The sequence below is a fragment of the Rhineura floridana genome, chromosome 5 (genome assembly GCF_030035675.1).
Source record: "Rhineura floridana isolate rRhiFlo1 chromosome 5, rRhiFlo1.hap2, whole genome shotgun sequence".
NCBI classification, from domain to species: domain Eukaryota; kingdom Metazoa; phylum Chordata; class Lepidosauria; order Squamata; family Rhineuridae; genus Rhineura; species Rhineura floridana.
Genome location: NC_084484.1, coordinates 81,133,797 through 81,161,319, shown reverse-complemented (window position 1 = coordinate 81,161,319; position 27,523 = coordinate 81,133,797). Strand labels below are relative to the sequence as shown.

General features: G+C 41.0%; 1 protein-coding gene across 10 annotated transcripts in view; it reads right to left on the bottom strand.

The window, feature by feature from the left end:
• Nucleotides 1–27,523, bottom strand: part of POLA1 (DNA polymerase alpha 1, catalytic subunit) — a 314,094-nt gene that overhangs the window by 226,272 nt on the left and 60,299 nt on the right. For all 10 annotated transcript variants that reach the window (XM_061627350.1, XM_061627352.1, XM_061627351.1 and 7 more), the window contains exons 25-26: nt 18,963–19,109; nt 16,738–16,860 (exon numbers count right to left, since the gene is read on the bottom strand). In XM_061627350.1, the coding sequence (XP_061483334.1) occupies nt 16,738–16,860; nt 18,963–19,109 (270 nt within the window). The remainder of the gene's footprint in view (nt 1–16,737; nt 16,861–18,962; nt 19,110–27,523) is intronic.

Below are 27,523 nucleotides of genomic sequence, written 5' to 3'. Positions count from 1 at the left end.
GCCTTTTGGACTTTGCCAGACCTTGTTTTTCTGAACTTACCCTCTACTTTGTCTGACCTTGCTAACTTTTGTTTGACCATTGCTTCCTAGTTCTAGAGATATGTGACCTGGCAGCCCTTGATTTTGTGACTAGCAGAAGCCCCCGCTTCAGCTACAGCCCCATCCCCCAGCTACCTGGGACAGAACAAAGCTTCATAGAACTGTGTCATGTAAAAGCCTTCTAGCTGCATTTTGAAACAGATGGAAGTTATGCCTCTTGGAACCAACAGTTCAACATATACTGTAAAAAAAACCTCAAAGCTACTAAAAATGTTTATGGCTCTGAGCCAACAGAATATTCCAGAAGATGTTTGGCTATGTCATAACTCTCAACAGACCAAAGTGTTACTTAAAGAACAGCAAAGCAACAATGTCAGAGAAGATGACTTAGTTCAGGTATTAAATTCAAGATCAACTCCTAGAGTAGGAGCTTAAGAACAAGCATGGGATAGTGGAAGTAGTAAAGAACTTGGATTGGGGGAAAGCCAAGCTCAAATACCTATTTAGCTCACTAGTTGACCTTGGACCAGCCACAATTTCTCAGTTAGACCTGCAGTTAAAAATTTAATTTGGTACTCAGAATCAGTAAGTGAAACCTAAATTCATGCTGCCTCTTTTACGCATTACTCCAACTTAAAGTCCCTCTGCTCTCACAGCTCTACATACACATAGAGATAAATGGAAGTTTGTTTCGTTTCATACAAATCGTAGTTAAAATTAGCACAATATGCCATCTCTTACACAATTCTATAAACTCATCCAATTCTTTCTTAGAATTTTACCTCATTCACACTTCTAGCTTCAGACAACTATAACAAACTCTGAAACACTCATCACAACGAGGAGTTAATTATAAAAAAGAAAAGAAAGCAAAGGAGGATTAACACCCTAGTTAAAAATTTATATAAAAGCATCTCTGCTTTTTGACTCTAAAATACTGTCATAAAATTCACTTAGTGCTTTTAGAACATTTTTAAAGGAGTTTCGAAGATGCTTTCATGTACTCTAAAGACTGACATGGAAACTGATACTATTCAACAGAGGACACTTATTGTGGCTACAAAGAAATGCAATACTCATAGCAGAATTCCACAGATGCTTCCAACAAAAACACATTAACAAGACTAATGGGCCACATCCTATTTGTCAAGCTATACATGACAGTGAGGCGATATCAATAAGCTTCAAATAAAATATATAAATACATATATAACGCTTGCATAAATTCTGGTTGCAACACATGAAACAAGCAGCCACTAACTTGAACTTTATAATAATTTGTTTTACTTTAATAGTAACTTTGGGCAGGCTCACTTCTCATGGTAAGTGAGGGTTAATGGCTTACCATGAATGAGCAAATCACTCCCACTTCACTCCTCCACTAGTATGAGCAACAAGCCACAATCCTTGGCTTAGCATGGTTTGCTCCATTCCAACAAACTATGAATTGGAAACCAAGAACAAACTTTGGCTTGAGATCATGGTTTGTATGGCAAAACAAAGCACACTCTGCAGTTCGGACATAACACTAAGTGGCTTGTTCCCTCCAGAAGGGGAGTGAAGGCCAGCCATTAACCGTAGCTTACCATGACATGTAATAAGGCCACTGAGCAATGAGAATCAGCATTTATAGAGTTCTTTAAAAGTCTTAAAAACTGGATACATTCATAAGTTCTCAGTTTCAAACATAATGGGGACCTCTGGTTTAAATATACTTAGAGTGAAGTGCCAAAGCTGGCACACAAAGGAAGGGAGAGGAGTGCATTGGACCAATGCTTGTTCCTCGCTTGCTAAACCATAGTTTAGTAAGCTTGAATTGTTACATAGGAACTGTCTCTGTCTCTAAAGGGATTTGGCCAGGGGGGGTACTGCCTGAAATACAGAGAAATTGCTTGTGTGAGCTTTTCATTATTTTAATTTACTATCTTTTAATTTCAACTTCGAACAAATACTTTAAGGCTGCAATCCTATGCACACCCTCCTGAAGGTAGGCTTGACTGAACACAGTAGGACTTCCTTCTGAATGAAAAAACATCCACAGCTCTGTATATTAGGTCAAAAAGTTACACAAGTTTTTCTTTTTGTTAAGTAATACATAAATCAATTCTATGATTTTAAGTGAAGGCTTAATCATCCCACATTTGTCTTTCTGAAAAATACTCAAGAGAAAAGCAATAGCAACAACAACTGTGTTAGTTGTTCTGAGGAAGCAAAGTAATTTAACAAACAGAACCAACTAGCATGAACAAATGTATTGAGCACCTGAAATAATAATTCCCTACTTAATGTGATTTACCAATTAGCCCTTAAGATCCTGATGTCAAAAGAAGAATCATTTTTCAAAAGGATGCCCCAGATCCAAGAGATTCCCTTACACTGAAACAACTGGAGAACATTTTGTATGCATAGGAGTTTCATGTGCATATTAGAACCACCACATAAAGTCCACAGAATCAGAGTTACATATTGAATGACTACTCGGTAGCTAAGGTATGTATTGACTGTACATATCCACGTTTATTAGCATGCTGCAGGACTTAATCTTTAAGCTTGCCTCCCTCTTGTGGCCATCCTTTCAGTGGCCCTAGAGATTGCATCTCGGTATCTGCCTAGAACACGTGGACATCCAATGAAGGGGAATGTTGGAAGATTCAGGACAGACAAAAGAAAGTACTTCTTCACGCAGCACACTGTTAAACCATGGCATTTGCTTCCATAGGAAGCACTGATGGCCACCAACATGGATGACTTTCAAGGGTAAGGCTATCAATGGCTACTAGCCATGATGGCTATGATCTGCCTCCATGATGGGAGGCAGTATGCTTCTGAATACCATTGCAGAAAACCACAGGAAGGGGCAGCACTCTTGCGTTCAGGTCTGGATGCCAACTGTGAGAACAGGGTGCTGGACCAGATGGGTGATTGTCCTGATCCAGAAGGCTCTTCTTATGTTCTTATGCCTATACTCAATAAATCTTTGGTAGCAACAACAAAATGCAAAAGTTGTTTGGAAGCTTAATTACTAGTTATTTTTATCCATCCATTTCTCCAATCTTATGAGCTAGGTTGGGCTGAGAGAGAATGGAACACTGGGAACTTACTGGGAACTGTGATTCTGAGTCCCTGGGAGATGTCCAAGCAGGTGCCCACCTATTGCTTAGAAAGTTTTTTTTTTTATTGCAGCCTCTCCATCTGCTAATCTCAGTTACATTTTGTGTCAAAGCCAAGCAGAAGGCACTATGTAAGTAAGGAAAAGGGAGAGCAAACCCAACAACCAACAGAGTACCCAAGGCTACAGAATAGAGACCCTGCTAGGTGGCAAGAAAGCCAGCTAAGAGGCAGTGTGATTACAGTAAATGTGGTCATTCACTGCCACTAATAAAGGTGTGATCTTGAACATCTCAACTCAGAATCAATGTTTGGGCAGTAAGTTCCCACCATTCCATTCTAAGTTAAATAGAGGAGGTATCCAGCCAGAATATACACTAGTGAACCTCTGATGGGTGGGTTAGGCTGCATGTGGAGAGGGGAGGACATGTTGTAGCACTCATCTCCCAAAGGTGGCCTCTGCAGAGGCATACAAGTAGAGTCTGTAAGATGTGAAGGTATTGGCAGAAGGTGTGTGGGTGCTCAGCTGAGTTGTTGGAGGGGAGCATTAGTAGAAAAGGCAATCAAGGAGGTGGCAACTCTAGTGGAATGTGCTGTTAGACGGAAAGGAACTGGGAAGTGTGAAGTGATATGAATGCCTTCGATAACTGTGCTAGAATGGGAGAAATACCCTTTCTGCCTGATGTAGTTGGATGGAATAATATGAAAAGTGAAGAGGACCGCCTAAGAATGAGGAGGGGTACATGCAATGTAAATCTTGAGCACCTGTCTCTGGTGTCCTGAGTGTGCCAGGCTTTTTCTGCTGGGTCAGAATGACTACAGCACCAACTCTTGAAAGTGATGGGAAAGGGAACTGATCTTCAGAACAAGGGTAAAATCTGGATGGAGAAGGACCCTGTCCTTATGGAAAACACACAGGTGGTCAGCCACAAGAGGGAGGCAAGCTTGTAGATCAATCATGCTGAGGTTATGATAATCAGGAACACCACCTTCAAGAATAGGAGCCAGAGGGAAACTATCCCTAGGGGCCTGAATGGAGGATATTGCTGTACCTGCACTTCTCAATGGAGGTGCCAGGATGGAAAGAGAGGACCAGTGGGAAGGCTCAGCCCTGAGGTATCCCCTGTAGGACAAGAACCCAGGGGTTTAGAGCTGGGCTGAGATAAGATGAAAGCTAGACCAGAGGCTTGATGCTTTAAGGTGTTTGGCCAAAGTTCCATCTTAAGCCCCTGTTGAAGGAAAGCTAGCAAGTTATTGGGGGAGGTAGAAGAAGAGGAAGCATGTGATTGTTTGAGCTATCGGAGGAACACTTTCCAGGAGAGTTCACAGATTTTCAAAGTGGATTTGCTTCTCGAGCCAAGAATGGTATCAACCACATCAGGGGCCAAGGCTGATTTTAGCAGGAACAGCCCATCAGTTTCCAGGTGGCTAGCTGCAGCTTGGTGGTATCTGGATGCAGGAGGGACTCTTTCCTGGGGAAGTCTGGTCTGGATGAGAGGAAGCATAAGGTCATCTCCATCAGGAAAACCTCTGAAAACCATGGTTGGGGAGGCCAATGAGGTGCCAGCAGAATCATGGGTGCCTGCTCTATCCTGACATTCCATAGCACCTGTGAGAGACATGGGTATGGAAGGAAGGCATAAAGGAGCAGTGGGGTCCAAAGAGCCAGGAAAGCGTCTGTTGCTTCTGCACCTTAGGAGAGGTACCTGAAGAAAAAAACCCTGGTCTGGTGATTGTCCCTGGATGCAAAGAGGTCTACTTCTAGGCACCCAAAGCAATTCTGAAGAGCTACAAAGACTTCTGAGTTTAGTTGGTATTCTCCCAGGAGAACCTATTTAACATCTCTAGCGTGTTCTGCAGGTGTTTCTCAGCTCAAGAGAGCAGAGCTGCAGCCTCAGTACAAAGGGGCTTGAATCTGGTGTCCCTCTGCTGATATGGGTTTTGGTTGTAGAACTATCCGTACAGATGAGTACATTAAGACTGCTGATGAAGGAACTAAAGGCCTGGAATCTTTGACAGAAACACAGTGGGATAGGCTGCTGGGAAGAAACCCACCATCAAAAGGACTGATGGAGAGAGAAAAAAGGAGATGGCTTTGGTGAGAGATGTCAGGCTGATATGTTAGGAGTGCCTACTGCAGAGGTCTGGAATGGAGTCTTTTCCACAGGAGAATGTCCAAGCAGGAAATCATTTTCCTCAGGGCCTTGGGCAAGGACCATCACATCTGCATATCTGCAATATGGTGAGATGAAGCTTCTGGTGTTCTCTGGATCCTCTGGGAAATGCAATCTTGAGCCATGCAGATCATGGCTCCTAAATGCTGGATGGTGCAAGAGGGATGGAGCTGACTCTTCTCATGGCTGACTATGAAACCGTGGTCCTTCATGCGGCCAATCATGTGTAGATGTTCATAGGCTTGGCTCAGAGAGAATGCCTGGCCAGCAGATTGTTGAGGTATGGATGTATATGGTGCCTTGTAGGCGGAGGTGCACCACCAGGTTGGTAAAGAAATGAGGGACTGAAGTGAGACCAAAAGGCAAAGCATGGTATTAGTAGTGCTGAGTCGCATATACAAACCTGAGAAACCTCTAGTGGTTCTGATGGAGTGGAACATGCAGGTAGGTTGCCAGCCTCAAAGCAACAAATGGGGGTCTGGAAATCAAGGATTCTCCTCAGCTGAGGAATGCAGGTCTATGGTAAATGATACTAATGCCAGCATGGGAGCACAAGGAGGATATAGGGTCCTCCTTTTCTGGAAGGGGGGAGATGTCCCTCAACGTCAGGAGGGAGGGAGGAATCCCCAGACGGCACAGAACTTTTAGGACACTCAGGGATGCTCAATTCTCCGATGAGGTCCACCAGGATGGCCTGCTTCACCAACTGTATGAAGGAGGGATCCTAAGGGGTCTCACCTGCTCCTTGGGTGTATCCTCCACGTGTGTTGTGGTAGGTCTGGCTGGGAAAACTGGGGTGTTTACCACTTGTGATTCACCTGTCAACTCAATAATGCTAAGTTGCCACCCTGGGCTCCTTCTGGGAGGAAAGATGGGATATAAATTTAATGAAAAAATAAGTAAGTAAGTAAGTGTCCTCTGGTAGGAAGAGGCTGTAACATCTTCGGCTATTGGGCGGTATAGAAATATAATTAATAAATAAATAAAATAAACATCTGTGGCTGCTAAAGATGGTGCCAGTTACTCCAAGCTCAGAGAAGAAGGATGAGAAGCCACAGACAGGTCATTGGAGCCCTGCTGATGCACATCCATGGTGGGAGTGGGTGCCATCCTTGTCAGAAGATATGGCCACATGTCATCAATAGGTGAGGTGTACATGGACCTCTGTGGAGGATTTTTAGTGAGGTTGTGGTAGATGAACAGTTAGAAGTGGATGCCAAAGGGGCACTGTTCAGTGGGGCCACCAGATCAAGTGGCTGAGCTGCTAGAAGCTGAGTAGCCATGGGACTTAGGAAACAACCAGATCTGCCTTGAGGGTACAGAAGCCTTGGCTCTCCCACCACCACCACACACATACCATTCCCTACTGGAGGCATGGAGGAGAAGAGGAAAAGCTTTGGGGAAAACAAGGGAAAGTAGAGAAGTCCTGGGACTCAAAGTAAAGAGATTATTATTCTTTTTTGTTTTAGGTATTACAAGAGGAAGACCAACAAAGAAGGAGACACAGAGATGCAAGTGAGAAGCTGAGGCTGAGGAATCAGGAGACTGAGGAGCAAAAAGAAAAGGCAACACTGGAGAGAGACAAGTGGGGACTGCTCCAAGCAAGGCAGGAAATGAAACTGCAGAGGGAAAGGCTGCCAAAAAAATGCTGATCTCATTTCCAGCTTTCTGAGCAGTAGGAATTAGATCTCAGTTGGACATCTACCACACTCAATTTGGAATGATTTGCCAAACACTATTCTGTGTACATCATAGTTAAGTGGCTACTTGATGCTGGGCTTCCCACATTCAGTCCCAACTTTCTAGCCATTATATCACAATTGATCTTTAAATAAGTGGAAATGTTGATTATAATGAGAGTGCACCTTGGTAAACTTCTGTCTAGGCCATTTATTCTCAACAGCATGGAAGAAATGACCTTCATATCAGCAACTGGTGTATAATGCTGAAATGTGTGCACAAAGGCATGCTAAGGTCACTTTGATCACTTCTACATTCCAGGAGCCGTATGTCATTGTTGCATTGTGGTCATCAACATAGTTATCATTCCTGACCAAAGAATTTATTAGCACATTAAACTTGTGTTCCCCCATTTTCCTCTTGAACTGTGGCAACAGGCAAAATGTTTGAAATAAAGGCAGCAATCTTGCACTCATTTAGGTGCACAAGTCTGCTGTGATAAGATCTATGCTGAAAGTACTCATGACCATCAAAAGGCTCAAGACCATCTATGCTACAGAACTGAAAAAATATTCATACCTAATGATGCTGGCTTTTTAACTCCCACCCAAGAACATAAACTACCACAATAGCCATAAACATGCAATAGGTCGCATACAAGCTCAGGACTATGAATGAACAGTGGGATAAAATACCTAAAATATTGTTACAGCTTGCTCTTGAAAATCAGTATGAATTGTTAACCCTAATAACAGAATTTTAACCAATATACTTTTCTTAAAAATCACTGCCTCATCCCTACTACATTTTCCCCCTAAGGGTTCAGAAATTAGAGGTACTGCTAACAATGGAGCAGCTAACTACAATAAAAATTCAGTGACCAGGCACTGCTCCAAGTTACAGGAAGAGAGCCTTGGAATTCAAGTGCAATTTCTCTGATCCATCACAAACATAAAATTGTATACTACAAGACATAACCGAATATTGCTGGTTCAAATTTGTAGCCTTTTAAGTATACACAAATCTTAGTATGAATAAAATGCCAATCTATCAGCATTATGCCATGTGTTTTACACATTTCATCCACAACTCCATCACCATGACTCTTGGGTACAGGAAAGTTAATTAAGTTGTGCTGGACAGGTCAGCATTCTGCTCCTCCTATTGGGAACGGAACTAGAAACTTGCTCGTCAATTATTACTCTTTGTGATCAGTACCAAGATCTGGCAGGGGTCCTGGCCTTAGGCTCTAGCAGCTGCTGCTGCTTCTCCTGCTCCTGTCCATTTATTGTGCATGCACCCTCTTCACACAATAAAATTCCCATAGCCAAGATGAATTGATTTAAACTGCCAAGGGGTACTAGCTTGGGAAGTAATAATGACACCTACCTCCCCATGGTCTCCCTACTACATATGCTACTGAAAAGGTAGCAGGAAATGTACATGTAAAGTAAAATATAAACCAACTCTTACCACAGTAACGGTAAATCAACAGTAGTATTGTTAGCAGTAGTGGGAGGGAAAGAACCAAGGTTTGTAAGCAGCTGGCAAAGACCATTTGCCCAGGAAGACACACAAGCTGAAATGAAAGTATCTGCGGTCCCATCAGCCAGTATAATAAGTGGACAGTCATTCACCATAATTTGTTTTTTTTATCTATACAAGCTCTTACACAGATCAGTTGAATAAAATATTGAATCCCAGGAAATTCAAAGTAGCACCAGGAATTTTAAGTATTTTTCTAGTCCTTCCAAACATGAACATATTTAATATTATTTTTAAAGAGGCAGTGTGAAGAACATAACTGTGTTCCTCTTGCTCCTCCCTCCAACTGACATGCATGTATAATTCTGGCTCTATTTTGCAGATTTGTTTTTTAAATTATTGCATCACACCTGAAGTTTGTAAGAATCATTCTGGTATTTTATGTTGTTGTTTGCCTCTAACTGAAATGCTTTGGCAAAAATATTAGCCGAAAGAAATAACTAATGATTCAAGGAAGAATTCACACTTTAAACGCCCGAGCTCCTGAGTAAGATCGGGCAGTTAAAGGTCAAGCCTCACTAGAAGGGGAATCTTCCAAAACTGTATGCCATTGGGCCAAAAGCCTCACATCGCAGGGCATAAACGCAATGCAGAACCATTATATCAAGTTCTATGAACTACAGACTATTAATAAACTATTAGTACCAACTGTTCTCAATATACATGCAAGAGAGAGAGAAACGAGAGAACAGATGGACACAAAATATAGGACTTCACTTAACAGGGAAAAGGCCAGGGACAAATACCAAGTTAGTACTGATACTTGATAATTGTGATAATCTACTATCATGCATGCCTTACATGCTCCCCCAGTAAATGAAGTTGCCTGTCTGGGCAAAGAGTCATTTCCTCATTTATAAAGACCAGGCCAATACAGCACTGTAAGTTCATTTCACAAACAACCAGCTAAATGCAATGCCAGCTGTGCTCTTAGGATCTAAGGAAACACTCTAGGATTGAACAGCAAATATTCTTAATGAGAAGGCACAGGCAGCCATGACAAAATGACAGTTGCACTTTAATTTAAACATAGATCAATAAAGTTTATTATTTTTGGACATTAGATTAAAAAACAGTAAGTGCTGCACCACAAAAAGTTGGAAATAATTGTTGAGAGAGATTAGAATACATTATCAGAGTACTCCAAAACACCTGCCAATAGATCAAATAAAATCACTCTGGCAGTTTTAGAGGGACACGTTTTTAACAACCAGTGCTGTTTCATCATATTAAAACAAGAGTAGGAAAACTTTTTTCTATAAAGGATGGTTGACCCAGGACCAGAGCCAAAAATGACCACACAGCCACCCCCTCTCCTCCAGGCTTCTTGCTGCTCCCTGCCCCACCAGAAAGAGACTATATGGTCATTTTTGGCCCTTTAACTTTCCCCCACTCCTGTCCACATCATTCGGGACAGCCTGCTTACCTGCCCCCCCACCCCACCTGCCAGAATGCCCACGTACTTCTCCATGAGGCATGCATTGCACAGAGCCAACTGCAACAGAAAGCAAAGTAGAGAAGCGCTGGTCAAGAAAAAGAGGATCCAGTCCAACACAGAGAAATTAATACTATACCAATCCATATTAAAGGCCTTTCTCCTCTAATACAATGTGTGAATACAGTATTCTTACATTTTGGCTCTTACACACCATACATTTAAAGCACATGGCTTCCCCCAAAGAATCCTGTCATGTACTTTAAAAGCAGTTTTTAAATTACTGCTCTGTCCTCCTGACTCAGTGGCAGCATTGGCTGTTTCACAAGACCTGTCAAACACTGTTACTCAAAAAGGCCCTTTAGTGTAGCTTTTTAAAAAAAACTATGAGAATTAAAACAATGCATTTATAAATGTCCTTCATCCCGATTCAAAACTGATTTATGCTTTTACTATAAGGGTTAGAAAGTTCTCATGTAAAAGCCTATACTAATGTTATGATTTAATCTAACACATTTGGAAGCCAGGCTTTTTCAACTCTGCTATATGAACAACAGCCATATATACAACACAAAGAACTGTCAAGTGAATTATTTTCTACTTAAATCAAGACTTCTACAAAGCTGGCTCTTCCAGTATATTTATAATTGCTATGGGTAATGAAATTTGTTTTGTTTCCAGATACTTGTTTTCAAAGCCTATGTGTGATATCCAATTAAGTCATTCCATCAGTACAACTATTTCTGCTTGCGCAACAGAACGCCCCCCCCCATCTTCTTCCACCATGTGCCTCTGAAATCTGTCCTGGGTTTTTTTCCAACCCTCCGGAGTAGATACTGGGAGGGCGTAGGGAGTGCACAGGGAAAGGAGGGAGAGTTCTGCTGTGTAAGCAGAAATCCTTGCATTGACAGAGTTAGTTGGATACTGCCCTATATATTTAAAATGTGAAATGTTATGCAACAAAAAAGGAAAAATATCTAAAATTAAATTGGACATGGTAAATGAGAAGAAAGAAAATTATGAATAAAAGTTCATGAATTAGTCTTTCATACATACCTTTGAATCCCCTTATATTGAGCCCCAACTCCCCCAGGAGGAGCAGGGAGAGGAGTCAGTCAAGCCCCAGCCTCCCCAGATAGATCAGGGAGAGGAGCCAGAGATGGATGAGGGCTTTGAGGGCACTGAGGGAGGGGGTGAAGTCGACAGCCCACCAGTTCCCATGGACAGTCCTCCCAACAATGCAGAGCTCACTCCACCTACAAGTGCCCCAACAGAGCCGTTGGGGGATGACCTCTTGCGCACGCCAACTCCGCCCCCCCAGGATTCCCGCCTGGCACTTCAAATGCTTCCCCGCCCACTGAAATCAACCCATCACCTAGCGAGCCTGCCTGTCAGATGAGCAGGCAGAGGCTCGCCCCCCCCTTGCCCCACGCGAGACACTGCGAGAAACAGGTTGGTCAGAAGGTAGAACTTCGAAGGAGTCAGAGATTATGGGTGAAGACCTTTCCTATTTCAGGCGGCGCCCCGATTGGGGTGCTGAGTCAACTTACTCCACATGCTGCAGGGCATGCTTAGGTAGTCTAGTTAGGGACAGTAGTGAGTCAGCATAGAGAGGTCTATAAAGCGCACTGCTTTTGATGTAATCGTTACTCTAATAAAATAAGAATTAATTCCAGTCTCGTCTCCGTCTCATGTCTCGGACTCTGGGCAGGACACCTTAAGCAATAGAATATGTCCTTCCAAAACAGAATTTGGAAAAGCTTTAAATCGAAAACTTTAAACAGAAAACACAAAGTAACCGATATGTAGGATTTAATTTTTCTGAATACAGATCTGTGAATGCCACACTCTCAAAAAAATGGATCATTCAACTATATTTAAATCCTCAAAAGATCTTCTCATGCTACTGAGAACTATTATTTAAATGTTTTATAATAAGACTAACACAGTTTAACACTCTCCACCCTCATTAACTCTGATAGTCATATTAATAACCCATCAAAGCTAGAGATGCTGCTTTGAAACACCAGGTTGGTCAGTGCTGAAACAAATGTTATCCAGTAACTGATCCTGGCTAAATGTACTAACCAAGCATGTGTTACAGAATTCTTGTAGGATGAAGTGGGATTGACTCTCCAGGTTTTTGGGTACAACATCAGTCCTGGGTTGATGGCTGAGGAGGTGATCCATAAGGATACCATCTCTCTCTCATCTCTCTCTCTCTCTCTCTCTGTGCGTGTGTGCACGCGCAGATATCCTATGCAGCAGTGTCTGTACCCAGTGTACCAGTCTTAAAACAAGATAGGGATTCCATGAGAAATCAAATGATCTTTTAATTCTTTACATAGCTTAAAGAAAAAAATCAGTTTGGCTCTTAACAAAAAATGACTTTGCAGCTTAATTATACAGCAAGACTTTAAACAGCATTTCAAAAACTACAGGGCATTTTGTAATCCTTCAAAGACATATCAAATTTTGTGTAATTAGGACTCATATTTGGTGTCCAGAAGTGTCTTAATTTTGTTAATAAATACAAGATATCTATCGCCATCTAGTGAAGAATCTGCATAATTACTTTACTACTATACAAAACACCAATTGAACAAATACACCACCATTTATTCCAGTTGAGATTTTCTGCTAAAAGCAAACCTAGATCTGTTTGATTATTTGCTATTAATTTGTGCAATCAGGTTGTTGAAAGCTAAGTAGGGTTGCAATAAGGAAGCTTCTGAATGGAAAAATGGAAATTATTCATATACCAAAACTCAGATGTTCAGACCAAAGAAAAAAATTCTAGTACTAATTTTTTTCCTATGCTGACAGGTTTTTAAAAGCAAATTTCTGAACAAAATGCCTAAAGGTAGAAACATTGACAGTGATATGTAAATACACTTCTGTCTTATCACTTTATTGACGCGTATATGGTTTAGAAGTAAACTATGAGTGACACCTTGCTGCATCTTTTTCCAAACTACCAATCCACAGAAAAGGCTGCCTGTTCTATCTCTACACGATCCACTGCTCTGGCCTTATCCCAGCTGGGCGCAAAAAATCACCTAGATCTATAACTGCCTTGAAAACCCTGGCTAAGTGGGAATCTGGTTAACATTAATGATGGTTAAGGTTAATGCAGACTCAACATTTAATCACAGTTAAGACCTATGGAAAAAGGAGAGGAATTAGATTTCATTTGCAATCATTCCTAATTGTTTTATTTGTTTAGCAATATGTCATTACAAATGTAGGTCATTCAAATTTGAGACACAAATTTAGCTCTTAATTTCCTGGCTGCCAGCACAAATAAGGAAACATACACTGAGATATAATTTTCCTTGTCCGATAGCAAAAAGCACTCCCTTGGTGTAACAAAATTTTTCCTACAACTAAACTCAGACAGATATTTCTCACGAGGATCTTTGTATAAAGGGAACTAGGTAATATAACAAACAACATCCTCTACAGTTGTTTTACAAAATACACAAAACCAGTGTTCTAAGGGAAGTTTCTTAGAGCGACCATCAAGAAAAGTGGAAGGTATGACATTAAACGTTAACTCAGCAAAGAAGATTCTATGTGGAGCTAAAGTAATTACTTCCAAATAGTTAGCTTTCTAGTGATCTGTTTTAAAGCATGGGTACAGCCTAGAAAATCTCAAAGGATGGATAGTTAGCATATCAGTTAAAGAAGCTCTCCCATGCACAAACAGCTTTAACTGAAATTTGGACAATAACTGAATCTCAGCCAGCTCACTATCAAATTCTCTGGCAAATGTATGTAAAGCAGCAACTCGCTTTTGAGCATGTAAGGGTGAGCCATAAGCTATGGGGAACAGACAAGAGGGTGGCAAAGCTAATATTTTGTTGTAAAAAAATAGGAGTCGAACCTGTATTCTGGCCTGAACAGAAGACTAGCCCACTTCTGCATGAATGTGTGCAACAGGAGTGCCAACAGGTAGGCCCAAAATGTTTTTTTAAAAAGAGATTTGAACCTTCTCTAACTCGTGAACTAATGATTAGCTAAGACCCCAAAACTCAACACCATATAGCATAGAGGGGACGACCTCAGCCAAGAGAAGTTTTAGGGCTGGAACAACCAATTTCCCACTCTAAGTGGGAAAGAATTTCAAAAAAGCTCCAACAAGACATCTTGCTGTGGCAACAACAGCATCCAAATGAACCTTCCAAAAGGAGTTTGCTGCAAAAATGAACTCCTAAATAGAAAAAGATTTAATCTGTTGGAGAATTAGACTTAGAAATCAAGGGCACCATGCTTTCAGCAGGTCAGTATATGACTTAACCACATCTGTTATTCAGCAAGAAGACTTTGGTTTTGGTGATTAATACTGACACGCTGGTGTATTGAAGTGGACAGCAGTATGTTGCAGATTTCCCCCCAAGAGGATATAGCAAGACATGATGTTCCAATTTAAGTGAAATTAGTCACATAACAATAAATCAAGCATAAAGTTTGAGTATCAGTTTATTTTATTTTTATTTTTTTTTACAATAATTTTTATTCAAATTTTCATAAAACATACAAAACAAAATCATAAAACATTCAAAGACAAAAAACAAAACAAAACAAAAATGATTAAACAAAAAAATAAAATGTTGACTTCCCATTTGTCGCAGATCAAATCAGTTGTAGGTCTACAATATATAACAATCCTGTCTCTTAAATCATATTATAAAATCACTTTCCTCCAGTAGTTATCTTAATTAATCATCAAATCTCATAAACATTACTTTATTCTTTCCACAAAAAGTCAAAGAGAGGTTTCAATTCTTTAAGAAATATATCTATCAATTTTTCTCCAAATAAACATGTCGATTAATCCATCTCGTTAATAATAATAATAATCTTATTGTCATAACCATAGTCCAAATAAACATATCGATTAATCCATCTCATCAAAATCTGTTAGGTCCAATAATTTCAATAGCCATTATTCCATTATCCATATTAATTCCATCTTCCATCTTCAATAGTCCTGTTAAGTCCAGTAATTTCAGTGTCCAATCTTCCATTATCAGTAGTCCATAATAATCTTGCTGTCATAGCCATAGTCATATAATAAGAGTCTGATGGGAATTTCCTCTATCCCAAATATTTTCTTGCCATCAATTCTGAATAAGTTGCTGAAATATTGTTGTAAAGTCATATCTGTGTTCTTCTTTTTTACAAAATGCACTGGCTCATCTCTTGAGAGTTTTTCCATTGTCACATGGCTGCAGTTAATTCCATAGATTTTCTCTATATCAAGCTCCATCACGTCATTCCAGTCCAGAAGATTATCCAAGCCATTGATAACTTTATCTCTAATATCTTCATTAATTTCTTCAGAGATAACGTTAAATTCCAAACAGTAGATTTTATTTCTAATATCCATAAACTCCAGATCTTTTTCCAATTCCACATTTGTTCCAATCTCCAGGGCTTGTATCTTCCCTTTATTTTTTCTTTTCTCATCTCTGATCTCATTCTTCTCTCTCACAGGATCCCCTATTTCTTTAAGCTCCTGCGTCATTTTGCTCAGTTCAATTTTCAGCTCCTTACTGCCCTGTCGCAGGGTTTGTTTCGTTATCTCAATCTCATCCATTATTTTCTGAAACATAATTACTTCCAGATTCTCAGCCACTTTCTTGATTGCCATTTTTAAAACCACGAAAACAAAACAAAACAAAAATAAAGAAGAACCACTTCTTATTTCAGCAACAATTGGGTTAATATTCCAGGCTTGATGACATCACAGTATAAACAGAGCAGCCTGCCTTATCTCTCTATGTTCAAGAACACAAAACAAATTTAGTTCCCAGCATCAAAACAGTTAGTGGCGTCGTGAAGAAGCAGATTCGTCAAAATAAAATAGACCAAAAAGAGAATAGTCCCAGACAATATAATGTTCCTCGGAATAGAAATCCCTCTTCTGTTTATATCTTTAGAATGCACTTCCAGGACAGCTTTTTGCAATAGAAACAGAGATAAGCTGTTAATTTCGTGAATAACAGAGAAGAGTTATAGCTCACCCAGAAGTTCTTTAAAGCTGATTCATTTGACAAATCTCTTTTTGCTGCAACAATTTAAACCAAGTAAAAAAAATAATAGAAAGAAGGGTGCTTGCCTGTTAGTCCGTTTTCTCTTTGAAGAAAAGATAAACGTATCGCATTAATCAGATAGAGCTTGTTCGGAAGTCCGTCCGGCATTGCTGGCTGGACCTTTTCTCATAAATTAATGAAATCCAGTCCTCCCAACAAAAACAGGCTTTTGAGGTTGATCTCTACGTTTCTCCCTGCCCGGGAGAAATTTCATCAGTCAAAAAAAAAAATGTTCTGACTGATTTATATCTGAATAAGCTTCTTTTGAGGCGGGAGCCCGTCTCAAAAGCAGGCACAAGTGAAGTCACCCTTCCCGGAAGTCCAAGTTTGAGTATCAGTTTATTAAAGATTTGTGAACATAGCAATTAGGCCAAATTGCTCCAAAAACAGTGTACTCTACTGTTTTCATAGTGGTTCAGTCTTCCACAGCTGATATATTTATCACTTACTATTTCTCAGCAGATGTCTAATAGCATATTTCATTGCTGTCTACAAAAGAGGGATTTGTTTTGAAACCAACCAAAAGTTTGTGATAAATTGATAAACCAGATTACATCTAACTGAAACGAAACACTCGTGAAGTCCTTCTCTCTGCTGTGGGCAAGGAGGAAATGGGGAGGGGAGTTCATGAACACAGTACTGATCACTACTGACTCACCTCTCTGCCTTTGAAAGTCACCAGAGCAGCAAGAGGCTTTGCATAGAATCTGCTGTAGGAAAACCCCAGGCATCCATACATGCTATTAGCTGTAAGCTTCAAAGCCTTCTGCCTTATATCATACTGAAAAGAAACAAACACTGTTACAGCTAGTAGTTAAAAATATAAATCTTAATGTGTAGTCCCCTGTAACAAAGATGACATTGAAAGGTCTAATTGGTCCTCTGATAGAGGAAAAAAAGGCTCCAGGTGAAGATAGTATCCCATATGAACTTTAAAAAAGTGAAGTGGAAGATACCCATTATTGCCAAACTTCTTGATTTTGTTAATCTCATTGGCAAAATTCTATCTAGCTGCTCATTTTAACCCCTTCTATAAGAAATGAGATGGGTATGCAAATGTTAGGGTGACCTATCAGAAAAATAAGAAATAGCAGCAAAATTGTGGCCCATATATTCACTTACTAAATTAGAAGATTAGGCTTGGAGAAGATTTGTATATTTGAAAAACAAACAGGATCAACAATGGACATTTTCATTGGAACTGAATTAATATTCCAAAAGTAGTTAGTATACTTCTTTGATGGCATGAAGGCTGTTTTTGGCTGCATAGAGCAGGTGTGGGAAACCTTTGGCCCTTCAGATGTTGCTGAAGTACCACTCTCATCATGCCTGGTCACTGGCCATGCTCACTAGGACTGATGGGAACTGTGGTCCAGCAACATCTGGAGAGCCAACAGTTCCCCATCCCTGCTATAGAGGAAGGAAAGGCTATAGACAAAAGTCAAAAAAAATCAACACTGACTAGAAAATACTGTTTTTCTTTTGAACCTGTACATGTACACTTGCACTCCTGCTGTTTCTGGTTTACTATCAAATATTCCAACTACAAGGAGGGGCAAAACAGGGATACCTACTTTCATCCTTTTCATTTAAGTCTACTTTTATGATATCCTAACTGATGTTGGAGGTCCAAAAAAATTCCTACTTCTGCTAGTAAGAGGAAAGTATCTTTTTTAAAAATGCTGATATGAGTTTGTTTCCCAAGCATTAGATGCTTGCTAACAGCCTTGGATAATTTCTGTAAAACGGTAATTTGAGAACCAACTAGGATAAAATTAGCTATCTTTAATAGCAGATCAATACCTATGTCTGACTGATAAACCCAAAAAGTCAAATCACATCACTCTTTGGGGGCAGGGGATGTTAATAGGTAAAAAAAGACTACATTCAATTCTGCTAGACTAAAAATTAAACAGTCTACCCAAAGTACTCTGGAATTCTGAAGATACAATGAAGGGAAACAAGTTTCCATTATTCTAAAGACTAAAATATACCACCAAATTCCATACAGTGCCAAAAACTCTCTGGCTACAGTCCTTTAGATGCTCTCACAAATTAAACCGCAAACAAAGAATTGCTTAATATGTTTTTTAATAATGTTTTTAACCCTTTTTTAAATTTGTTCTTTTTTAAATGTTTTTAACACTGTTTTGTCTTAATGTATTTTAAGATCTTTATGATGTTTTAAAGTGTTTTTATCGTTTTGTTTGCCGCCCTGGGCTCCTGCTGGGAAGAAGGGTGGGATACAAATTAAATAATAAATAAATAAACTTTAAAAATAAAATATATATTTGAACTATTCCTTTATATTGAGTGATGTGTCTGTAACAGCAGATTGAACCTATTGGTTCTGTGTGATGAAGTTATACCACAACTATTAAAATTATTTATAGGAGATTAACATGTTTTGAAGAAAATAATATCTCACACTTCTGGAATTTCAACAACTACTGATCTATACAGATGTCTTGAGAGCATTCCTTATGAATTAAGGGAACTGGTGAGATCATTCCCCATAGTGTTTTGAGGTTACATTTTAAAGAAAGATTTAAAACAAAAACAAAAACAGATCACTTCCTGGGTTTTTTGGTCAAATCAACAGAACATTTTGAATTTGCTTGCAAAAACAAGTCTGAACACCAGAGAAGCTTCATTTGCACTAAATATAGCAATGCAATTTTAGTTACTATATAGAACATTTTAAGAACTTATCACCCTTGTTTTTAAGTATATCTTATTGGAACCCACAGTTAAGACAGTTAGTTGCAAGGCCCTAACCATTTTTTCTCACTGTCTTAAAGCAAATATGCCCATTCTACATTCAAATTTAAGGCACTCAAGAAAGTTAAGCGATAAGGCCACAAGTGATTTTGTTAGATATACCTGCAAGTAGATGTCGGAATTTAAGTCTGGCTGTTTCATCAACTGCTTCACTTGACGCCTTCGCTCAACTAGCTTCCTGATCTCTTTAGGCAAAATTCCCATTTCTAAAGATGAATCTGGTAATTCTGGAATTTCTTCTTCTCCATCCTGTGAAATTATTAGTTTGAATGTTAATAATACTAGAATAACCTAGTTCCCAAAGCTGCTGCTTCTCAATCTCCAACCTGTAATATGAACAGCTCCAGCTGAGAATATTCTACTAGACTCTATCTCAAAAGACCCTAATGGAGAAGGCATCCCAACTTCGTAAGGAAACCATGACCTACTCTACTCTACTCTCTGGAAGAATTTCCCCAGGTGATCCACAGAGAAGATCTCCTGCAAGAGTTACCAATGCTGTTTCTGTCCTGTAAGAAATGATGTGTACACCTAGCTTCCCCAAGAAGGGCGTGTGCAAAATTGGCATATATGTAACCTGAGAGGTGCTTTCATGATTAAGGGCTTGATCACCATTTCCTTAGGGAAAGATGGTACCCCACACCCCACCAAGGACAAACTCCTGGTCCAAACAAGAAACTGCCAGTCTCTTCCAGTTCACACGCACCTTCCAGGAGCAGCAAGGAGTAAGACTGGACAGAGGATCATGGCATCTCAAATAATCATCAGCATCCAAGAAACTAACCTCAGCAGCCTCAGGTAAATGCCATTAACATTCAGATATGGATTTGTTTTTATCAGCCAAATTGGACTAGATGACACCAACTGTACTGGCAAAATATCTAATAAAAACATCACAGTAGAATGTAAATGCTACTCCATCTGGTCTACTCTGGGCTGTCCAAACAATGTTCTGAAGGCACCTGTGATGCGTCCTTCCCTGGCTCTCCCTGTCAGGTTCCTACCTGCTTGTGGTTACTGCCTGTCTCTAGGCACCACCAGGGACTCCACCAGTCTGGACCGCACTCTCTTATGGTTTACCTATCCGCTCTAGCACAGATCTCAACAGATCCCCCTGCTAGGCAACCACCAGTAACGTCCCAATACTAGTATTCCCAGAGACTCTGAATACTGGTATTGTTATTCTCTTCACCGCTGCCACCATTTGTTCCAGTTCCCCTTCAGCCTTGGTCATTACCTTACCCTCCCTTCTGGTCTGTGAAACCCCAGCCAAGGATCAGGCCTTTGGTAAACCAAATTAAGTATTTATTAAAGATAACAAAGCTAACAAGATTAACAATATTTCTTCTTAAGGCACATAAGCATATGGTTTTACTCAATACTAATCCGAACTCCACCTCCCTCCTCCTTCATGCTCTCCTGGCAAACAACTCTCTCCAACCCCACCAAGCAATCCACTCTTTCTCTTCTTCCCCCAGATTCCACAATTCACCACCTCACATTCACCCAGATTTACCTGTCATCCTTTCATTTATACTGTCAGCCATTTTAAACATTCAGCCAATCATCAAGCATTCTATTGCCCATTCACTCCCCCTCCTCTTTCACTACTTACCATGTATACTCTAAACAACCAGCACTTACCATATATACACTAATATATAGGAACATCACATTTCCCCCCCCTTAAACAACAGCAGAGTATTATTCCTGTTCCAGGATTTATACGTCACGTTAACAAATAAAAGTCTCTATGGGGAAAATGTCTTTCTTTGTTCCTCTGTCTGGTCACGTCACTGCAGTCCCAGCCACTTGTCTGGAAAGTCCATCGGCCAGTACATTGTCCTTGCCTTTTATGAACTGGAAGTCCACTTGATAGTCCTGTAGGGCCCAGGACCACCTCTGCAGCATAGTGTTATGGTTTTTCATAGTCTGCAACCATAACAAGGCCCGATGATCCGTAGTCACTGTGAATCTTCGTCCCCACACGTATGGGCGCAACTTGTTCAGTCCCCACACGACCGCTAGGCACTCCTTCTGGACCGACGAATAGTTTTTCTCCCTCGGTGTCAGCTTGCGACTCAGGTACGCCACTGGATGTCTGGTGCCTTCTCTTTCCTGTAGCAAGACGACTCCCAGCGCCAGGTCCAACACATCTGTAGCCACGATGAATGGTTTCTCATAGTCTGGTGCTATTAATATGGGTCCTTGGCACAAGGCTTGCTTCAGTAGATCAAAAGCCTTCTGACATTCATCCGTCCATACCACACGCTCAGAACACTTCTTCTTTGTTAATTCATACAAGGGGGTTGCTATTTCCCCAAAATTTCTCACAAACTTCCTATAAAATCCAGCCACACCCAGAAATGCCCTTACTTGTTTTTTGGTTAAGGGGATCGGCCACGCTTGTATTGCCTCCACCTTGCTCCATAAGGGGGTGATTTTCCCACTCCCCACCTTATGTCCTAAATAGATTACTTCCTTTAGTCCAAACTGGCATTTCTTAGCTTTTATTGTGAGGCCTGCTTTTCTTAAGGCCTCCAATACTGTTGTCAGGTGTTAGACATGCTCAGGCACCGACTTGCTAAAAATGGCCACGTCATCGATATAGGCCACTGCAAAATCTGACATGCCTCGCAACACAGTATTGATTAGCCTCTGAAATGAACTTGGTGAGTTCCTTAGTCCCATGGGTAAGGTCACAAACTCATATAACCCATCTGGTGTACTGAAGGCAGTTTTGGCTCTGGATTGCTCGTCTAGTTCCATTTGCCAAAATCCTTTACAGAGATCTAGTGTAGAGATAATGGTTGCTGCCCCCAATAACTCTAACATTGCGTCTACCCTAGGTATAGGATATGCATCTGGGACAGTAATTTTATTGATTAGCCGATAATCAATGCAAAACCTTGTCGTTCCATCTTTTTTCGGAACCAGGACAATACTTGAGGCCCAGGGACTGATGGATTCCCTGATCACTCCTAATTCCAGCATCTCTTCCACCTCCTTTTTGATCTCATTCAAAACTTTCCCATTCACACGGTACGGAACAGATCTGATTGGGGCATGATCTCCAGTATCAATGGAATGTATAACTATACTGGTTCGGCCAGGTTTGTTGCTAAAGAGATTCCTATAGGTTTTCAAAACTCTCAGAATCTCTTCTTTTACTTCCTCCTTCACCTCCTCTGACCATTCCACTTGATCTACTCCTCCTTTGTCTTTGCTTTCCTGTACCAAATCTGGAAGTTCAGGCCCACTTCCCTCAGGGAATAAGGTAACTTGCAATACCTTTGCATCCCTGGTATGGTAAGGCTTTAATATATTTACATGAACCACTTTGCTTTTGTTTATTTGGTCTGTGGTGATTACATACGTCACTGTGTCAAGCCTTTCTCTGATGGTATATGGTCCTTCCCAGTTAGCCTGTAATTTGTCATGTTTCCTGGGTATGAACGCCATAACCATATCTCCCACCTCATACACACGTTCCCTGGCTGTTCTGTCATACCAGTAACTTTGCTTCTCCTGTGCTTGACTCAAATTCTTTTTCACCACCTCCATCATTGATGTTAATTTATTGTGGAATTCCAATACAAAATCTACTACAGATGTTTTGTACTCTCCCAGGGTTCCTTCCCATGAATTTTTTAATAGTTCCAAAGGTCCCCTCACTTTTCTAGTGAACATGAGTTCAAAGGGTGAGAAGCCTGTTGACTCTTGAGGGACTTCTCTGTATGCAAATAAGAAGCATCCCAAACGTTCATCCCAGTCTTGTGGGTGATCTTGAACATAGCTTCTTATCATGCCCTTCAAAACTCCATGAATCTCTCAGTTAACCCATTAGTGGCGGGATGGTAAGTAGTGGTCTTTAGATGTTTTAGACCACAACATTTCCACATACATTGCATCACTTCTCCCATGTATACACTGCCTTGATCCGTCAGCACTTCATGAGGGAAACCCAGCCTCATAAAGATTTTTAATAAAGCCTCTGCCACTACAGGGGCTTCTACAGACCTCAGTGCTTCTGCGTCTGGGTACCCGGTGGCAAAATCCACCACCACCAATAGATATTTCTTGCCATGCCTTGTGGGTTTGGAAAAAGGGCCCACCAAATCTATTCCCACTCTATAAAAGGGTTGTCCAATTATAGGAAGGGGCTTTAAGGGTGCCTTGGTCTTTACTCCACTCTTTCCCACCTTTTGGCATATTCCACAAGATAGACAATGTTGTTTTACATCCTTGGAGATACTTGGCCAATAATAATGTGCAGCCAATCTCCTCTTGGTCTTTTTTATTCCCAGATGTCCTGCACATGGGACATCGTGGGCTACCTCTAGCAATCTCGTTCTGTATTTGCTAGGTACTATCAATTGCTTCACTGGTTCACATTCATCCTTTCTCTCAGCAGGCATCCACAGTCTATATAAAATCCCATTCTCACACACAACTTGATTCCTCAATTTGTCAGTGAAAGGAATCTGTTGGGTCAGAGCTTGTTCCTTTATCTGCTTCAGACTTATATCTTGATGCAGCTCTTCCCTGAATTGCTCTGCTTCTTCCCCAGAGACCACTTGATACATTTTGTCTCCTTCAGCAGGCCTGCTAGTGGTTGCTATGGTGACCTGAGGCTGGTTAACAGATTCCACCCTGTTTGTTTCAGCCCCCCTTAATATGGCTTCTTTTTCTCTGCCAATTTGCTGTCTGGTCACTACATAGATCTTTCCTTGGGCGCCCATTACATCCCTTCACAGTATTACTGGTTCTTGTCGCTGGGCATTAATGCCTACTTTATATCGGCTCTCTCGGCCTCTCCAAGTCATTTCCACCAGGGCCACAGGCAAACTTTCTGGTTGACCCCTCACTCCTTGGATAGTCACAGTTTCCTGAGGTAATATTACCTCAGATTTTATTAAATCTGGCCTCAGTAATGTCTGAGCGGCACCAGTATCAAGCAATGCCCAATCATTTGCCCCTTGTACACTCACTTCCTCTCTCAGACTTGAATCAAGGTCTGTTACTTCTGTCCAGTTTATCTGGCAGAACTGAACCTTTTTCGCTGTTCCTAAAGCCTTGGGCTCTGTTTTCACTGCCCTTGTCTGAGCAGGATTACTAATGGGGTTGGCAACCTCACATTGAAAACGTAGGTGTCCTGGTCTACCACATTTGTAGCATAATTTCTCCTCACTTTTAGGGTACACAGATCCACTCTGGGGTGTCCTGTGCCCTTCAGATTTTAATGGAGGACTCACTCGCTGTGGTACCACATCCCTTCTGCCAGCACTATATGGTCTGGGTTTAAACTCTCTTGATGTTTTCCCCACCCAGCCGGTTCTATTGGAGGCGAAGTGATCCGCCAGCTCTGCGGCCTCCTGCACCGATGTAGGGGAATGGTCTTTGACCAGGAGCCTTATTTCTGGTGGTAACTGATGGTATAATTGATCCAGTATCATGAGGCTTTTCACCTCTTCCACTGACTGAGCTTTCGAACTACTCATCCACTTTCCAAATATATCCATCAACTTTGCTCCCAGTTCCACAAAAGACCTCCCTGTCTGTATCTGGCAATTTCTGAAAAGCTTTCTAAAATAATCAGCCCCCAGTCTGAATCTTTTAAACACTGCTTCTTTGAATTCAGCATAGGTGACGGGCCTGTCTGAGGGGAAATATTGGTATACCTCAGCCAATTCCCCTTTAATCAGGTTTGATAAATACTGCATGTATTTATCTTCAGGTAGCCCCCACAACTGAGCTGCTTTTTCAAAGGTACTGAGGTAAATTTGAGGATCTTGACCAGGCTCATAGACAGCAAAGTCCTTTGGAGTAATTTTTATTCTTGTTCCATCTCTGTCCTTTCTTGTTTCATCAGAATGAAACTTCTCTCTTTCAAATTTTAACTTTTCTACTTGTAATTCGACATCCACTGCTCGTTGTTTCTCCCTCTCCTCAAACCCCATTCTCATTTTCTCAGCTTCCATCCTCAATCTCTCAGCTTCCAACTCTCGCTGTTTATCTTTTTCCTCAGCCTCCATCCTCAACCTCTCAGCTTCCAACTCTCTCTGCTTGTCTTTTTCCTCAGCCTCCATCCTCAATCTCTCAGCTTCCAACTCTCTCTGTTTTTCCTTCTCTGCACCTTCCATCCTCAACTTCTCTCTCAAGTACTCTATATAAGCGGGATTGCTTAAATATCTTTCTGGGGTCTCTTCTCTGACAGGTTGTTTTTGCTGGGCAGTTGCAAATCCTATAAGTGCTACCCTCAATTCATCTACCCCTTTACCCTCGTAAGGTAAATGGAATGTTATGCACTTCTCCACCAGCTCCTCTCTTTTCATTTTTATATATTCAGCCATGGTGTTTGAGTTCACTCACTCTTTGCCACACACTCTTTGCCAGTCACTCTCACAAATAATCTTGTTTTGTTATTTCTGTTTGCCACACAACTATTAGGGATTGTCTAGTATTCGTATCTCACTGCTACAGCCAACACCTGTGACGTAGTCTCCTTTGTCACCACGTGTCTTTGGGACTCTCTTTGGTTCGTATCTGGATTCTCTGTTGTTCGTATCCCACCGCTATTGCCACCACATGTGAGGCGTCCTTCCCTGGCTCTCCCTGTCAGGTTCCTACCTGCTCGTGGTTACTGCCTGTCTCTAGGCACCACCAGGGACTCCACCAGTCCGGACCGCACTCTCTTATGGTTTACCTATCCGCTCTAGCACAGATCTCAACAGATCCCCCTGCTAGGCAACCACCAGTAACGTCCCAATACTAGTATTCCCAGAGACTCTGAATACTGGTATTGTTATTCTCTTCACCGCTGCCACCATTTGTTCCAGTTCCCCTTCAGCCTTGGTCATTACCTTACCCTCCCTTCTGGTCTGTGAAACCCCAGCCAAGGATCAGGCCTTTGGTAAACCAAATTAAGTATTTATTAAAGATAACAAAGCTAACAAGATTAACAATATTTCTTCTTAAGGCACATAAGCATATGGTTTTACTCAATACTAATCCGAACTCCACCTCCCTCCTTCTTCACGCTCTCCTGGCAAACAACTCTCTCCAACCCCACCAAGCAATCCACTCTTTCTCTTCTTCCCCCAGATTCCACAATTCACCACCTCACATTCACCCAGATTTACCTGTCATCCTTTCATTTATACTGTCAGCCATTTTAAACATTCAGCCAATCATCAAGCATTCTATTGCCCATTCACTCCCCCTCCTCTTTCACTACTTACCATGTATACTCTAAACAACCAGCACTTACCATATATACACTAATATATAGGAACATCACAGCACCCAACTACTGCTGAAGGTAAGCTAAGTCTAGTCCTATAAACTAGCTACCTGATTGGGGTACGACCTGAGAACCACATAAAACCACTCTGAGCACCTTGGAGGTAAAAGTGTAACAAAAATAATCAAACCCTCCCCTACTTGCAACAGTTCTGTTGAACAACAGATGGTACAATGGTGGCAAACATTTCTTTGCTGCCATCATTGCCACCTCATAGGTCTGTAAATAGTTTAAGGAACATTGCAAGAACAGGATATAGAAAAAAATAGTTCCAATCAAGCAAGGCAGATTGTTTTGAACAGTAGTACCTCAGTTAACAAATCCTCCAGGAACAAAGCTCCTTTTAAGGTAGGCTTTTTTTCAAAGGTGAAACTGAACTGCTTTGCTATGCCTGTGTCTTTGCTTTAAGGTGAAACTGACCAGCATGTGTCTGCTTTGCCATCAATCAACTGACAAACCTATGCCTTTGCTTTAAGGTGAAACTGACTAGCATGTGTCTTTGCTCTGCTATGGATAAACTATGCTTTGCTATGGAGCCCTGGGCTCCTGCTGGAAGGGCGGGATATAAACAAACAAACTTTCAAACCTGTGCCTTTGCTTTAAGGTGAAACTGAGCATCCTGTGTCTTTGCTTTGCTTTGCTATCAATAAACTGCTAAGCTTATTTCTTTGCTTTGCTTTGCCAGGGCGAAACTGACAAGCTTGTGTGTTTGCTTTGCATGAAAAAGATCTCTTGCTTTCTCCCAGGGCTGGGGAGGGAAGGACCCAACACTTTTCAGAGGAGAAGGAGGGAAGGGGGAGTGGGTGGCTGGCTGCCAGGTAGGCAGCATTTAAAAGCCCCTGTTCTTTTCATGTGATTCCTACCTCTGGTACCAAAATTTCTGTTAAAGAAATAATATCTAGGAATGCATCAACTTTGTTAACTGAGGTATTACTGTATAGAAAAAAGGGAAACAAGCTAAACATGTGAGAAAACAGAGAAATTCCATGTACACGTTTTTAATGTCACAAAAATATTATGTTGCTGTTAAAAAGTAAGTTGAAGGGAGCAATCCAAACCCACGATCCACTAGGATGAGCAGAGTCTGGAATAGGTGGATCTCCAGCAGAGCCTAGGCTTAGCCAGGACTATGCTGACTAAACTCTCTCATCCCGGCTCAGCTGGAGATACGCCAATGTAAGTCCTCCATTCCAGCTCAGCCAGAAGCAGTCCTGCTCCTGAGTGGAGTTTGGTATAGGGGTAAAGTACACCAGCAAAATATGTCCTGTGATAAATTATGCTGGCTTCCTATGATTTCATGAGAGTATACACAATTTATAATTGATGAAAAACTATACTATTTAACAGAATACCAAACAGC